The 17,158-nt window shown below is 30.2% G+C and overlaps 1 protein-coding gene across 9 annotated transcripts in view; it reads right to left on the bottom strand.

Moving 5' to 3' along the window:
• Positions 1-17,158, bottom strand: part of LOC148613937 (anoctamin-4-like) — a 72,082-nt gene extending 54,924 nt beyond the window's left edge. For 7 of the 9 annotated variants that reach the window (XM_088587669.1, XM_088587658.1, XM_088587659.1 and 4 more), the window contains exons 1-5: positions 16,792-17,158; positions 16,274-16,318; positions 9,223-9,309; positions 5,872-5,921; positions 5,342-5,383 (exon numbers count right to left, since the gene is read on the bottom strand). In XM_088587669.1, coding sequence (XP_088443795.1) covers positions 5,342-5,383; positions 5,872-5,921; positions 9,223-9,309; positions 16,274-16,318; positions 16,792-16,843 — 276 coding nt within the window. In that variant the 5' untranslated portion in view covers positions 16,844-17,158. The remainder of the gene's footprint in view (positions 1-5,341; positions 5,384-5,871; positions 5,922-9,222; positions 9,310-16,273; positions 16,319-16,791) is intronic. The other 2 variants (XM_088587660.1, XM_088587664.1) reach the window with 1 other exon arrangement.

Here is a 17,158-nt window from a genome sequence, read left to right as displayed (position 1 = left end):
TTAATTGGGCTTAGAACTGTTATTCAAATGGTTTTTAAAAAATTAAAAAATCCATGTAAATTGTAAAAGATTTTGCAGCACAAAATTTAAAATTACATGCAGATAAACTAATCATGTAAAAAGTAGCAATACTGAAGACACAAACTAGGGGAAATCCTTCACTAAACAATACAGGAGACCAACCGAACGACAAAGAAGAAACACAGAAGTACATATAGTAAGACGAAAATGCGCAATTCCACTTAAAAGCAATCTGCAGTAGAAAATAGAAGAGATATAATGAATGACAACAAATTCAACAGCGTATAAGCTAAATCCAAAAAACAGTACTTGGGAAGTGTGATAGAGTACTGTCTAAAACTGTCAAATATCTGCAAGTCAAGCTAACAATATCAAGTTTTTCCTATGCACTGTGAACAATCTTCCTAAAATAAACCCAAAACTTTTTGATCATAAAGTTTCCTGGGTGTACTTCTAATCAAAACCTTAATAAATGGATTTTTTTTTCAGTACATTCTCCACATGGCCATGTGAATATTATCCATTATCTATTTATAATATATTATGTAAATAAAAAAAAATACATTTGAAAGTAAACAAAGACATCTATATCGCTCATAATAAAAATGTTAACAAAATTATGTAATTACATACATGGAGTACATTCTTATTCAATCTCAATCATGTATAAAGCTTTACATTATGTACATAATTCGTACATTCAGAAATACATGTAACTGTGTGCATTCACTATAGAAAGTCATATTCCAAATTTTACGTGTAGTAATATTGAGCAAACACCTTTAATTCAGTAATGTTAAAAAAAACAACATAAAGCGTAGGCTTAAATTAGTGCAATTAAAAATATACATTTTTTATCAACAATAACAAAAACATTTCAGAAATTGCTGTATCTATACACAAATATACATGTACTAATATATAAATTACTACATGTATATACAATGTAGTAATAACAAAATTAATTTTGTCAATTCACTTATTAAATTATTTAGAAAATGTAATTTTCAATGTCACAAAACATATCATTGTTTCAAAGTGACAGACAATATAACAATAAAATTAAATTAAAAAAGATTTTAACCATGAATGCAATAAACCAAGACTAACTACAAAAACTGACAACCATGAATTAAGTTATTTTTATAATGTGATATGTTGACTTTACAGAACAACATTAGTTACAGAATCAATAACTAATATTTCCCTCTGCAAGCCAATTATGTAGTCTAAACTGGAGATAAATGCATCAGTAAATGCTAATATCTCCTCAATGTATGCATAGTTCTATCTCTAAGGGGAGATAAATGCATGTAATGAGTTAAGATTAGTACATTAGGTACCAGTATCGTATTGCATATCCCTGAGCAGGTGTACGTCAAAACATGGATGCTATAAAAATATAGTGCATTTTCTTTTTCCCTCTCTACAAACTAATATTTTGTCAAAAGATATGAACAATGACTTATAAAGTAGAGCAAACATCACACTGTAAGATGAAGAACTTTTTTAAAAGAAAATCTAACATAATATCATAAAAATGTTCCACTGAAAAGGTTGGTTTGGTGAGAGCAAAACGAAAGTGAAAGTAGGGAAAATGGCTATTTATAGTTCGAGACTACATTTCTGTCCGATCTTCGTGGACTCACCCTATTTTCTTTGCGGGAAATTATTTTTTCACATGTCCTTAGAAATGCTACATAAGTGAAAGTTTTATTGAATCAATTTACATATTTTTTAAAAAATCCTAAAAATATGCACTTCACTATAGAAGTCTATGGGAAAATTAATACGATACTGAGACCTAGTAAGCCAGTTTTTCAAGTAAAGTTGGATATTCAGCAAGTGGTCTTTATCAGCTGAAAAAGTAGTACCCCAATGCAGGTAACACTTTTAAGATGAATTAGCCAACTTTTGAACCTGATTTTTTATGGTAGCTCTGGTTTTTTGCATTTATGGTTAATCTTTACCAAATTTGGAAATGCATTTTGTTTTCATGAATTTGTATAATATCAGATCAATAAAATTATTATCTTGACTGTTTATGATGAGCATATCTATATTCATGTAACCTAAAGCAAGTAATACTCCTGCATAAAGGATAGTTTTCAAGTTACAACACATTTTAAGTATGTGGTTAGGACTTGAAAGTAGTCATTTTCCATACATTGCCTTTTATATATGAAAAATTGAATATTTTTTTTATTTTTTGTTTTTCTTTCAAATAAATAGCTAAAATGAGTTGCCATATAACTGTGTGGTTGATTTAAACACAGAAATGTCACAAAAGTCAACAGCCAATTTTTTAGTGGACTTTTTTTAGTGGTTCAAATGGACAGATTCTAATGCGGCAAGAAAAATAAAGGTGTTTTTTCATATAAAAACTGAATTTTTTCAAAAAGTATCTAAAGCAGATAGTTGTTATTATAATATTTATACCAATAAACTATTTTTCTTGCATCATAGCTATCTGTTTTAAAGAAAAAGTCCTTTTCCTGTCATATTGAGGTCCTTTTGTATCTGCCTGGGGTACCAAAATGGCTTAAAATCTGTATTTTCTGCATATGAAAAGCTATATTTTTTTTAAACTATGATATTGGTATAATTTTTTTTGGATTTATTATAATTGGAATGACCATATCTATAGTTTAAAACAGTTGGTTGTACCAGTCATTATACTTTACTTTAAACAAGAGGCTCCCTTGAGTTAGACAAAAAAGGAGGTTCGAATATTAATATTTCCATATATGGAAGTCACAAGTGGGGATTAAATAATGATTTGGAACTCATAGTACAGCTCATGCATCTACCATGTCAGAATAAACCACAAATTTGCTTAGCTTGACTAATGCAGCAGCTTTTTATCAAAAGTAATATTTTCTGGCTAACACTGAGATATTAGTCTCATGCCTGGAATAGGGTACCTATATAAAAAATTTAATAGAAAACTCATGTTTATAGCAGGGCAATGATGTTCTGAATTTTCAGTATGAAAATGAATACTCTAGCAGAAAAACAACAACTTTTATGATTATATTGAAATGTTTATTAGTAATAGGTACCAGTATCGTATTGCATATCCCTGAGCAGGTGTACGTCAAAACATGGATGCTATAAAAATATAGTGCATTTTCTTTTTCCCTCTCTACAAACTAATATTTTGTCAAAAGATATGAACAATGACTTATAAAGTAGAGCAAACATCACACTGTAAGATGAAGAACTTTTTTAAAAGAAAATCTAACATAATATCATAAAAATGTTCCACTGAAAAGGTTGGTTTGGTGAGAGCAAAACGAAAGTGAAAGTAGGGAAAATGGCTATTTATAGTTCAAGACTACATTTCTGTCCGATCTTCGTGGACTCACCCTATTTTCTTTGCGGGAAATTATTTTTTCACATGTCCTTAGAAATGCTACATAAGTGAAAGTTTTATTGAATCAATTTACATATTTTTTTAAAAATCCTAAAAATATGCACTTCACTATAGAAGTCTATGGGAAAATTAATACGATACTGAGACCATTAGTAAAGGAGAAAGGATAGATCCTCTGTGTAATGAACATAAGCAGGACTGTACCCATTGTCCAATATCAACAGAACCTTCCATTGTAGGAACAAAGATGACTTCTGGATAATTCACTAACTTTCATAGATCTACAGATTGTATTGCATCCGAAGCGTTTGATATTAATCCCATATCACACTGTAGCAACATTTAGTTGATAATTCAGTGAAAATAGATTCAAGATATCCCCGAATAAACTAAAAGACAACTGTGTTACTTTTCTATCTCACTGAACCTGTGTAAACCAAACAGCTGCCTATAACAAACACATCATATGGGTTGTGACACATGTTTGTGTATCTAAAGAAAATCTTCAAGATGTCATTATGGGTTTGCTGTTTTTATCGACTAATTTTACTTTCGTTTAACAACAACAACAAAAATACTTGTTAATATGGTAATACCAGTGAAAGAGAAAAGAAAAAGAGAAAAAATAAAATCATCAAAGAAAGGTAAGATTGATACAAGTTTGTAGAATCATGCATTAATAAATGACCAAATTTTTAATGTAAATATTTCATGTGTACTTTATTTCAAAGTGTGTGTAATTAATTCACTGAAAGATAATTAAAAACCATATTACACATGCCATAGTGTTCCAAAAGATTGGGAAAAAAACTAATCCATTAGAAATACCTTACTTTTCAGCAACTTTTCTACAATGATATACATGTATCAATGACAATAACATAAACCTTGTACATGTATATATTATAATTTGTAAATTATTTCCATTACATTGTACAAGTTTTTTATATTACATGTACAATAAATATTTATTCTATATCTAGATATTTCTAACCCCAAAATGGAGAAACAAAACCATAAGTTTACAATATTGTCTGGTTATTACAGAAATGAGAAAGTTTATAGGAAAAATACAATGTGTCATTAAATGTACATGTATTTATTAAAGTTCCAGAAAATACATTGTAAATGTAAAAAATGAAGGGTCCATGGTTTTAACATATATATATATATATATGTGTACATCTAATTTATGTTCAATTTCAAATAATGGTACATGCAAATGTGCACTTGTATCCAGTGTGTAGGTTTGAATCATCAGTGAAAATTGTAGGGAAATCATTGACATTTTAAAAAAGTTGATAACCCAGAAAAAATTCTGTAGTCATCTAAGACACTACATGTATGTGAAACTCATTGGACTCAAATGATATAGAAAAAAACTTGTCTGTCCAGAAAAAATCTTCCTGAAGTTCCAGATTTAATGTGTTGTATCAAATTCAGGCGTTAACGTACTTCTAATAATGAACTATTTCTACTGAATTGAAAAGCCGTCATGTAAGACAAGTAAAATAAAATTTGATGCACCTGCGTGGTACCCTGAAAAGTCTGATAAAATAGTACAAAGTTAAAATGATAAAAGCCATACCATGAAAATAGGGTTTAGGAACTTAGTGGAAAATGGTGCAAACATTAATAAATCAGAACCAGTAAAAAGGTTCAAAACTTCAAACAAAATTGACAGTAAAAATTACATTTCACATAGACTGGATTCAGATAAGTATTGCCAGAAACAATTCATAAGGGAACATTTTTAAAACATTTTTCAATACATGTACCAAGGGTAGATTATCTTTATACTTGGGTAATAGTGAAATTCTTGAATAATACATAGAGAAGCAAAGCAAAATAATACAGTGCCCGTGAAAATTTACTCATTTAAGCATATAAATTTGGTGAAATATGCTACAATATCAAGCCACATGGTATGTAGTGTTAACTGACCTCCTCAATAATACTGTTGGTGTCAGAAACTGGGACTTTTTCCTGTTAGTTGGCATCAAATGTAAAAAGTACTAATATTAAAAAAAAGTGCCGATCTATGTATACTGTATACAGAAATGTAAATGCGTACAAGCCATGTGATGAAAAGATTGTGTATCAATCTATCCAATGTTAAATGCTATTATTTTTTTTATTTCTGAAGCAAAAAATATTACCAGAAGCATACATGATGGTAATCTAAGTCAATGAAAACTACAGCAAAACTTCAGACAAAATCTGGTGAATGTCATGTACGTGTATAAAATTTAAGAGCTTAATCTACTATGGAAAGCTAAGAACAAGAGATTTATTTAATATAATCTTCAAGCATGGGTAATTATATTATAATAAAAGTAGATTTCTGATAGAAACAAAATGTATGTGTAAGATGCATGTAAGTGGAGAGGATAGACTAATGTAATAACTAGAATGTAGACTACCACCACCGTGAAAAAAAAAAAATCACTTAAAATTGGTACATTGCACCCTACCTGTGGGTTCAAGTTGTTCTGGTCTTCAGCTGTACCATTTTGGTCTGTCACTGAAAGAAGAGCAGAACAAATATAACTTTATGTTAATGTACATACATGTAAAATGTACACTGCATACCATGTACATTGTAGATGGACTACAATGCCCTATCAGATTTTTTTCTAAATATGCACGGTATAATTTTATCATACAAGACATGGTCACAGTTGTAAAAAAAGACTAATAGGTTTAGCAAAGACTAGCATAAATACCATGCAGCTAAGGAAAAACACAACTTTTGCCCAAAAGATAGTTTTTACATACATGTATGTAGAGAAAAATGCATCATTAAATTTAAACAATATGAGTACCAACTAAAAGGGAAACTAAAAAAGACCTACATGTAGCAGTGTCTTAAGTACAAAAATGTACCAGTACCTGTACACATGTACACTGTAAATATACATTGTACATATACCTTAATACATTACATTTACATACACCTCAAAATTATTGCTGAATAAGCTCTAAGAACAAAATATTTGCTTACCAAGACTGTATTTAGTTCCTTCCATATTAAAATGTGAATCAATAGTTTATTTCCTTACTCCAATCATAAATAATAAAAAAATAAATCATGTTCTTCCTTCTATACTGTAACAATTTATGAAATTTCATACAGATCCATCAATATCATTCTTATGTGTACATTACTGTAGGTTTAAAGATATGTTATGTATGTGGGCATAAGCCATTTAAGATAAAAAATGACTATAATGACAAGTTTAAAATAAATGTTTCCCCACCTACAACTTGGCTGTAGATGTGACATGAATTAAACAGTTATACCTCAAGCCATATAGGTTAACTGCTTATGATATGTAAATATATACATTTTGCATCTTCATAATTATAGCGCATACAATGATGATGTTCATGAGATGAAGTTGGTCTCTTTTTGATTTATTAAATAACCTCATGAAATGTCTAATGTGGCTGATGGACATATAAACTTTCTATCAGACATACTTTAGAATAAAATGCGAAAGAAAATTATATTTTCTTTCTTAATAGTCCAGTTCTATACACATCAAGAGAAAAAGGAAAATATATGGTGAAACACAACAAATGCACCATCATATAACCCATATAAAAATAGTAATTACTAACAGAGATCACCAAAAGGACTTCAATAAGTGTAAACACACCTTATCATCATTAAATTTCCTGTAAATTTCCTAAGTTTAAAATTTGTTAAAAATTAAGTCTATAATTATTATTTTAATGTAAAAGACACATGAGTTACAACATACTTTTGTACTGATCACAAATATCTTCCTTTTTTTTAAATGCACCAATTGTTAAGCCATAGACTGCATAATTCAATCCTAAATTACCTGTGTACATATCAAATTTAATTCATAGAGAAGAGACCTATAATTGAACCAAAGTAATACACAAAAAAAACACAGTACAACAATTTCTGCTTCAAGACAGGCCCTATTTCTAAACAAACTCAATATACCAAATATCAATCAGGTATTAGGGCTACTAAAATATATATTGTACAATAATATGAAGTAGGCATTGCCTATAAGTGAACAAAGTAGGCATTGCCTATAAGTGAACACAGCATTTATTTTTTACCATTATTAGATTTCAGTGTAAATGAAAAATAGTTGCAGACATATGCATGAGCAAATCTTTGCAGGGACATATCTTTTTTTTTATTATATGTCCTTGTATGACTTACATAGTTTAGTTTAAACATATTTTATTTGTAATAAACAAAAAGGATTGGACAAAAGTAAAACATACTTACGAGGTCCTCTCCCATATACAATAGCAATATACAATATTTTGTCAAACCGAGCATGCATCAATTACATTTTTCAAACATTAGATAAAAAAATAAAGTGAAAAATAAGACATAGAAGAGAAGAGTTTGAGAAAAGGAAAGAAAAAATAAGAGAGTTGAGAGGAATGTGGTGATGGTGAAGAAAACATGGGCATATCACTATTTCATCAAATTTCATCAAACTTACATAGGCCTTTTAACATCATATTAAAATCCCTGCCTGTGTAACTCAGCAGAGAGTGTTGAGTATTCATATTAATTTGAATTTTGAAATAAAATTATTATTAAAATATATGAACTATTATTAATAAATATACAAATATATGTTTTGAACTGCATATGCCGTTGTCCATTTCCCAACATTTCTGGCATTTTGATATTGTTTGTCTTCAGAACTGAGTTTTGGATGAAAATAAATTGCAATGTGTCATTCTCATAATGTAAACATTGCACATACAAAAATATACTTCCAACCCTCTTTTGCCATTTAAAATTTATTTTTAGAAGTTCAAGAAATTGTTCTGCTTTTGAAATAATTATTAGGGACACTTTTCGTTATTTTACAATCTCTCTGAAACATATCTCTTGCAGAAAATTAAATTTTTGATCTCATCATTCTGCTCCCTGGTTACTTGCAAGGGCATGTTGTTGTAGAGCTATCTACTCTCACTGCTTGAGCTGTGCTCATTATGACAATTAAAAATAATTATCTAAGCTTAAAAAAAAAACATGTATACATAGATATTTCAAAAGAAGAAAGAAAAGTACATGTGTGTTGTGGGAAATACCTTGACAAAGTCTAAATCCGTGTTGAGCAATGCAATTCGGTTGTTTTTTTTCACCTTTACATTTTGATAAATTAATCAGTAATCTGGAGGGGTTTTAGCACTATTTACAATTTTCAACGGCCTTGTTCATTGAAATAGCAGCCCTTTTTAAAAAAATACATGTAAATTAAACAAAAAGAACAAAAGAGAACACTTCTATTAACCTGTACTAGTATTCAGGTTGTCATAAATATTTTGATGTCAAACCCTTAAAGAATCATCTCCACCTGGAAAGTTTTGATCATTAAAATCATTATTTTGAATGATAAAAGAAGAGTTGTATGGCTATAAGTCATAAATTCTGTAATAGCTTTTGTCAAATTATGGTATGTCAAGCTGAAGCTGTATATAAAGCTATGTCAACCACATGTAGCAACCGATATGCCGGTCAGTATACATGTACATGTTTGCACCTGTACAAATAAGCACAAAAGCATTTCCAAAAAAATTAAGACTACATAATTTGTATATTTTTCTCAACGATATGATCCAGGGGTGGTTAGAGGGGGAGACCATGTAACCCATTTCAATCAAGCTAGAAAATTGGTCCATCAGAACCGAATCAGCTAAACATCATTACCACTTTTTTAGATTCATCATTCCTACAACAGTTAAAGGTGATACATTGTATGTATAATTTTATTCAAGCATGCTTATATGGCCCATTTCATTTTAAGCATACTAACCTTGACCTTCAAATCCAATAGGAGGAGGCATTGGAACCTCTGTGTTGTCATGGGGATTATGATACAGAGGCTGTGAAGGAGATACTTCTGAAAAAGAAAAAATTTAAAAATAAAATAATGTAAATGTGTTATATTTAGCAGTTGCTAATTTTCACAGATTCTGTCAAGTACATGTACACATATTCAAAAGTATCCATTTTCATGATTTCAAAAAAATGTTAAGTCTTATATAGTGATACTTATCAATTTCACTGTACTTTTTTTTTGTGCTTTTCTTTCCAGAGCAAAAATAGTGAACATATGTATGTTTACAGTATAATAGCAAGATACTGGTCAAAATAGGTCTTCATAACAGTCACATCCTATATGCCAAGTTGTCACAATTGCTACAAACAAATGTATGTAAATATAACCTTGGCCTACATTGTACCAACAAATGAACATGGTCAATCTCTATATACATTGTACATGTACTGGTACAAAACATTTTTTTTATTTCTGTTCTACGTACAGCTTAGACCTGAACAACTGAAGATGGACAGATGTATGGGACCAAAAACATGAAGACATGTACAGTGCACCTACATTAATTGTACCTCACACTTTTCAAAGCAGGTTTATAATCAACATGATGGACACAAAGCATGTACAATAAACTAAACCTAGATACATTGTAAATTAACTCAACACAAATCCATGTATTCAAAATGTATACATAGATCTTAACTTCATAAAATCAAGATAAGTTTGCTTAGAGATTTAATCAAAATTTCCAAGATAAAACCAGCTTTGTACTTCTGTTTTAGCAACTATCAAACAGTATGAGGTAACTTGGGAAAATACAGGAAGTTCCAATACATGTAAAATGTAGGACTTCAGATAAGAAGTTTCGTAGCACATAAACATTACTTAAAACTTTGATACCAGTAGTAAAGGTGTCAAGATTATTTTAGCAAATCAATCATAATATCCCTGTTAACAATGGGTTATATTTGAAATGTTTTCAAGATCTGTCACAAGTCTTTCTTATCAAGACTGCAACAGAAAACAGCTTAAAACAAGGCACATGTATTTGGAAAAAATACTTAGAAAATGAGTGAACAAATAATCAGTAAAACTAGCTCATACTAACATGACTCAGGGGGTTATAGTCATGCTGTCATGGCTAAGGGTAAAGGTTAGCTGCAGAACAACAGACAAGAAAAACTTACTAACCTCTTTAGTTGAGGTTTATTATACATTTACCTGTACAAATTATTTTTTTTGCTGGTTTTCTTAATTCCAAAATAATAGCAAGTTCAAATATCATTTTGTCAAGAACATTTAATTTGCAGTTCCACATGCACAATCTTCAACAGGAGAATGAGTACTGTTTTCCCCTTCTATTTTAGTACATGTACAGAAGCCTTCGCCCAGACATCTGTATATGACAGGAAATATTTATTGAACAGTAACATTTTTGAAATTAAGTGAAATTATGAACAAAAAACAAAGAATTTAATTTTGAAAATTGTGCAAATTAATCAGAACAATAAAACAAAAGATGGATTCTCTCTGCATGACGTTAATCCCTCAACAACTGTACAATGCCATTATGTTAAATACTACGCTTTTCCACATACCTTTGTTCAGCATCAGTTTTAACAGAATAAAGATATATGCGTATGTGTATATATATTTATCTTTATGCTGCATCTTAAAATATAACTTAACTGTCACTTAAAACTAAATTTCAATGTCACCTAGTGGAATGTATAACTTAAGGAGAATGTTTCAACACATTGCACAAAAAAATGTGCACATACATGCAGCATTGTATTTCAATGATTTTCAATGGATTTAACGATTTTTTTGAAAAAAAAATATGTAATAAAATATTATAAATATTATTCATGCACAATGTGATACACTGTACATCAGCAGAATAAATACATGTATACAAAAACTGTACATGAATAATTTTCTTCATGTGATGAAACAACTGAAATATGGGTGTATATTAAAATATACATAAATTATTCATGAGTTCATTATTCCACCATCAAAATCTAATGCTCAAAAATGAAATATTAACAGAAACATGATGCTAACTGTTCAAAGCTCAACTTTCACTCAAAACAGAAAAATTCCAATGGAAACAGAAACTTACTAGACATGATCAAACAACTTTCACAATTTGTTCACTATTTTGATTTCCATTTTTTTCTGTAAAAATATAAATCTAGTAAATAAATCCTGTGAATAGATCCTTATTGATCAAAAACTGCACCTTCCCCAGCCACAGTGTAAGTAAATCCATGGATTTTTTTTAACTTCACACCTTTACTGCTTTAGCAAGTCACATATATAAATGACAGATCATGATGTTTACAATATCTGAAAATAACTTTCAATTTGACATTCCAGATAATCGTAGCTTGCTGTTATCTTGAATATATTGGCAACCAGGTAGAGAGAAAATTCTTTGTACACAACAATATTTCAATATCAATGCTACATTTTGTATGTCAACCTTGTGAAACTGCATAATAAATAAATGTCATTAAAATCCATCATGTGGATGAATGAAAAGATTTCATTGATGTTCATGCAATAAATAAGAATTTTACTGTGTAAATCTTAAGTCATTAAACTGCATTTAAAGACAAAGTATGGAATTACAATGTAAGTAACATCACTAGAGTTAACTCCCTTGATTCAACCAAATCTTTTAATACTTTAGCATACATTAGTTTGAATGTGGATGTATATGTACACAATACATTTTGTACATTTAGTTACAAAAACATACATTAACATGAATATATGAAATTTTTACACACACTAAATGAACTTGCAAAACTGGTAACACATTTTCAAGAGATACATGTAACTCCCTTCATTTAAACAAGTCATAAAAATCTGAAGAGTACATTTCCTTTCATCACAGAAAAAAAACTCAACCACCACAAAAACCTCCATAAGAACTTGTTTCATTGTACAAGTGAGGTCTGATTCAGTGTTACTGCAAAATTTAGCATGAGACCAAAAAGCTTGAAATTGTTTCAATTTTTACTTAGATTTTCATGATTTATAATGTTCATGAACACTTTAAGTTTATGAAAATATGTAAATAACACATTAAAGGATTTCAAGCTCTCATTGATGACAATGATCATGCGAATTAACGGGCCACAGTGCAGTTAATGATTGTTATTAGTTTAGATCAATTTAACATGGCACTGCACCATGCTGCCCTCATCATGAATTGTACACTGTGCCCATTCATTATTTAGCCAAAGCCAGCATTCAGTTTTAGATTTATTTTATCATTTGTTTACCTGATTTGCAATTAAACATATACTACTGTGGTGTTGGGACCTAGTTATGACAATCTTACATCACACTAGAGTGAACAGGCTGTTTTTTACAGGTTTTAGAAAATAAGTTGCATATGTGTACTGAGAGGATGCCCCCAAAATAACCTTTATTGTCTTCAAAATACATTAAGTACCATGCCTTCACAAATTTCAGGGGAAATACTAGTCAATGTATTGCAATTCACTGAATATTTTTTTCAAGTGAAATAAATAGTGATACATGTATATGTGTATACAATAACAGCACAACCAACTAATTGGGAAATTATCATTCTTCTTCCTTCAACATTTTACCTGTAACTCACCTGAAATCTGACTATAATATTTTACAACCCCTTCACCACACCTAAGGCTGACCAGATACATGCAATTTATGACCCCTGTTAATTGCATCAATTTGGGGTCATACAAGTAATTAACAGATCATCATCAAACTCAGCATTCAGTTTAACAGTGTGCTGTAAGTTATGTACTGTACTGTGTACATGCATCTACTTTAAAAGACTAAAAGTTTTAAGAAACAACTAATAAAATATACATGCACAACACACTTAGATGTCTTGAATGAAGAAGGATAAAATTTTCCATGAATGGAAAACAGCTCCTACAAACTGCAGGGATTTAAATTTTCATTTCTACTTTAACAAGCTGAAGGTGACAAATTCTGTACTTTCTTTATCTTAATTGACAGGTCCTCAGTAAGAGAAAAAATACATATGGTAGGCCCATGAACTACATGTAGATAAAGAATATATTTCAAAGGTCCTGATTCAGAAAATGAGAGTTCCAGACCTAATACTAGTACTACAAACTTTATTTGAACTCCTGAACTGTACATTTTTTGTAGCTCCAAGAACAAGATTCTTTTAAATTATTAATGACATACATACAAGTACATTGTACAAACGTACAAATTTGTTCATTTGTAATCACATTATAGTAAAACTTTTAGACATCAATACTTGATACAATGATATTCATACAAAATTTCCCAGCTTTAATTTTGAAATGAATAGAGTTGATATTAAATGCATTGTGTAATGTTTTACAAATTAAAAATGTATGAATAACAGACTAAACAGTGCTACTTATTTTACAACTGTTTATTAATTTCTTATTTCCCTAAGGTAACATTTAAAGTATCAATTTTCAATCTCAGTTGGAAGCTAAAACAAATACAACATGTACTAATGAACTAGAATTGGAATAAACAATCACTTGGTTTAGTTATTTTAAAAAGAACAAGCAGGATTCATCCATGTCAACTTGACCACATTGCAGGATTGTGCAATATGTGCTATTTGACTTTCATTCAAGAACCTGTTCCATGAGCAAAAATATAATGAATTTTTGAGCTTTTATTTTTGATGGTCACTTTCTGTCCCTCTTTTGATTCTGGGCCTGTGGTAATTAAACAACTAATTAATTTTTAACTTTTGCATCACTTTCCCCATATCCTGTTGTAATGTATATTGTAAAACTTCAATATATACATGTACCTTAAAAAACTATGGAAAATCCGCAAAAAAAAATTGATGCTTTTGCAGTTGGATAATTGAAATATGTCAAAATCCCAAAACATGACCTGAACATGAAAACAGGAAACAAAGACAATCTACATGTACATACATGTACAAAAAATGTACACTGAGCAGCGAAACAAATAATATAGATTGCATACAAAAACTGAAGAGAAGGGTAAAAAGGCCTCACACAAAAAACTGAAGTACTAGCAAAATGTATGCTCACATAAAACAAGAGGCTCCCAGAAGCCTGAATCGCTCACCTGGTAATTTTTCACCATTCAAGGGCAATAACTCTTACAAGGACTCGTCTGACATCTTTTATCCCTAGAAACATTTTTAGGCCTTACAATAAGGATTATTGAAACGATTGAAAAGAAAAGAATTGAAAGAATTTGGCTAAACCTGAAGGTTTTGTAGATAAAATATGTGAAAAACTACTGTCTGACCCGTATGTTCTATTCTTAGTAATGGCAGCCATGTTTTTTGACAGATCAATAATCCCCACTTCAGTTCTATGCTGGATACCCAAAGGAACATTCATATCAAGTTTGGTTTCAATTGGTCAAGTAATGTCAGAGGAGAAGATTTTTGAAAGAAATAGCATTAAAAATGACAAAAATCGTTGAAAAAGGGCAATAACTCCAACATGGCTTCACGGATTAGAACCAAAATTTGACCAGCAATAGATCTCATCATGCTTAACACTTTCACCAACGTCAGAATTTAGCTTAACCTAATGGTTTAGGAGGTATATGTGAAAAAACTACTGTTACTAATTGTTAACGACGACAACAGAACGCCGAGTGATGGCAGTGGCCTTTGGCTAGGTGAGCTAAAAACAGGAGTGATATCAGTTGTTTCAGATACATGTAATAGATAATACATGCACATGTACAAGAAGGCCAGGCATTAAGATACTTCATTTTCAATTTCCACAACCAGACCTAGTTACTATGAATAAATATTGTACACGTATGTCTCATCTGTATTGCTGACTAAGTATTACAACCCTGGGCCAGGCTGACCAGGTATTTTATGTATTAAAGATCCAATATTAAATAATTGTATTGTGTTCATGGACAGATGATCAGCAATAATGCAGAGTCTGGCTGTAATACTTCCCAACACGAGTGTTGCTGGAAGTAATACTGTTACTATACATGTTCAAAAATGTAAATGCACACTCTAAATGTAAATGGTCATGTCTTTCCCACAATGCTTACCCTACAAAATTTATTTACTTTTACACAAATCTGCACATGCATTTACCTTTTGTGGTCATCACAAATTGTACTAGTACATGTACATCATATGATTACTGTCTTACTATCTACTAAGGCCAGGTCTCTTAAAGTTCATTTCATTAAAGAGTTGATTATCAGTGGGTAGAAATATATCAACATAAATTAATTGGATAAATGTATATGTACATGTACAGATGTACATTTATTTGCATTTTTTCCCCAATTGCTTAGGAATTATTCAACATCAAGAATAGGAAAAGAACATGTATATTTTGTGCATTAATAATGTACATGTAAACTACATGTGGGTCAAGAATTATAATTCATAAAATATGCAAAATGTAAACGTACATTGTACAAAATGAACAACTTTACTTAATCAAATAACATTATAGCAGCCATTATTATTAACCAAGAAGTAAATTTGAAGTATTCAATTACTTTAAAATGAATGTGATTCAAGTGGTATGAATCGTTCATAAAATTAAATCCATCATAAACATGTACATGTACAAAAAATTTACCACTACAGGCCAACAGTCACTATATAAAAAATCCGGAAAAATGTATTTCAGGCCTGTGAACTGGAAAGTTAGTTGTGAAGACTGGATTACACAGTATTTTTGGTATTGATAATCAATTGAGTATTCTATTTAACCTCAATAATAGTTATTTCATAATCATATTTTTTAATTTTCACATTTGCGAATTGATATTCAAATAAACTTAATCTCACAAGAGAAATGTGAAGTTTTGGCAGGAGAAAGTCCATGAATTAAATTTCCAAATTCATTTCACCTGTGAATTAGCAAAATTTATTACACAGTGAACAACTGATAATTCGGGCACTGCTGAGTGTGTACTTAAGTGGGCAATATGCAAAACACTGCAAATGCATGTACATGAACTCTAATGATCTTACCTGGCTGAGGTTGATTGAAGCCAACATTAATCTGTGATATATTTGCTACAAAAATGAAAATAATATATAAATAATACACATCAACATACATAAACATATTTTATATTATTCATTTTAGATTGTTTTGGAGTTTCAACAACTGTTTAATATACTAGCTTGAACAAACATTATTTTTCACTACATGTATATAGTATAGACTTCAATAGTTTTAAAATATGTACACAACACCATGACAGAGACCTATAATTATTACAGGTCTATGATCATGATGTGCATGGAGAAATGCACTACAGCCAAGTATTTTTTTTTTTATAAATCACTTTATTAAACATACTAGTATATACGGACATATAAAAACATCATAAAGTATAAATATATTTTGTATCCATTACAACTTCTCGGGATTTGCTAGTTTGAATTCAAAGTGAAACAATAAGTGACCGTTTCTTCTGAGTATTCTAACATCCCCCTTTTCATGAACACGGTGACTTAAAAAAAAAATACGTTCTACAACTTACCCGGATCAGCACCTTGCATTTCAAATCCAATCGGCGGTGGATTCCCTGCCATAATTTACCCTGATTTGTCTATAATCTTGTAAATCCAGAAAAAAAGTCTTGAATCAAACGACAACACCCAAACCAAGGCCAAGATATTTACATTGCTAAAAATAGCGATACTCGGTTCAATGAAGCGAGAACATTTTACGGCAGCTAATTTACAATGAACTAAGCGTTTCGGTACCTCTTTCAACGCACGTTGAACAAAAAAACAATGTATTTTATGTGTGAGATGTGTACTTTATATAATCTTGATACTTAGGCCTATAAATTAGGACATAACAACATTTATACAAAACGATGCACTGGTAGCAGATGGCGCCGT

Source organism: Perna viridis, chromosome 6 (assembly GCF_037379345.1).
Source record: "Perna viridis isolate PV_CMFRI_1.1 ecotype Kerala chromosome 6, ASM3737934v1, whole genome shotgun sequence".
In the NCBI taxonomy this organism is placed as follows: Eukaryota; Metazoa; Mollusca; class Bivalvia; order Mytilida; family Mytilidae; genus Perna; species Perna viridis.
Note: the sequence above shows the minus strand (reverse complement) of the source record. Positions and strands in the feature narration are given on the sequence as shown.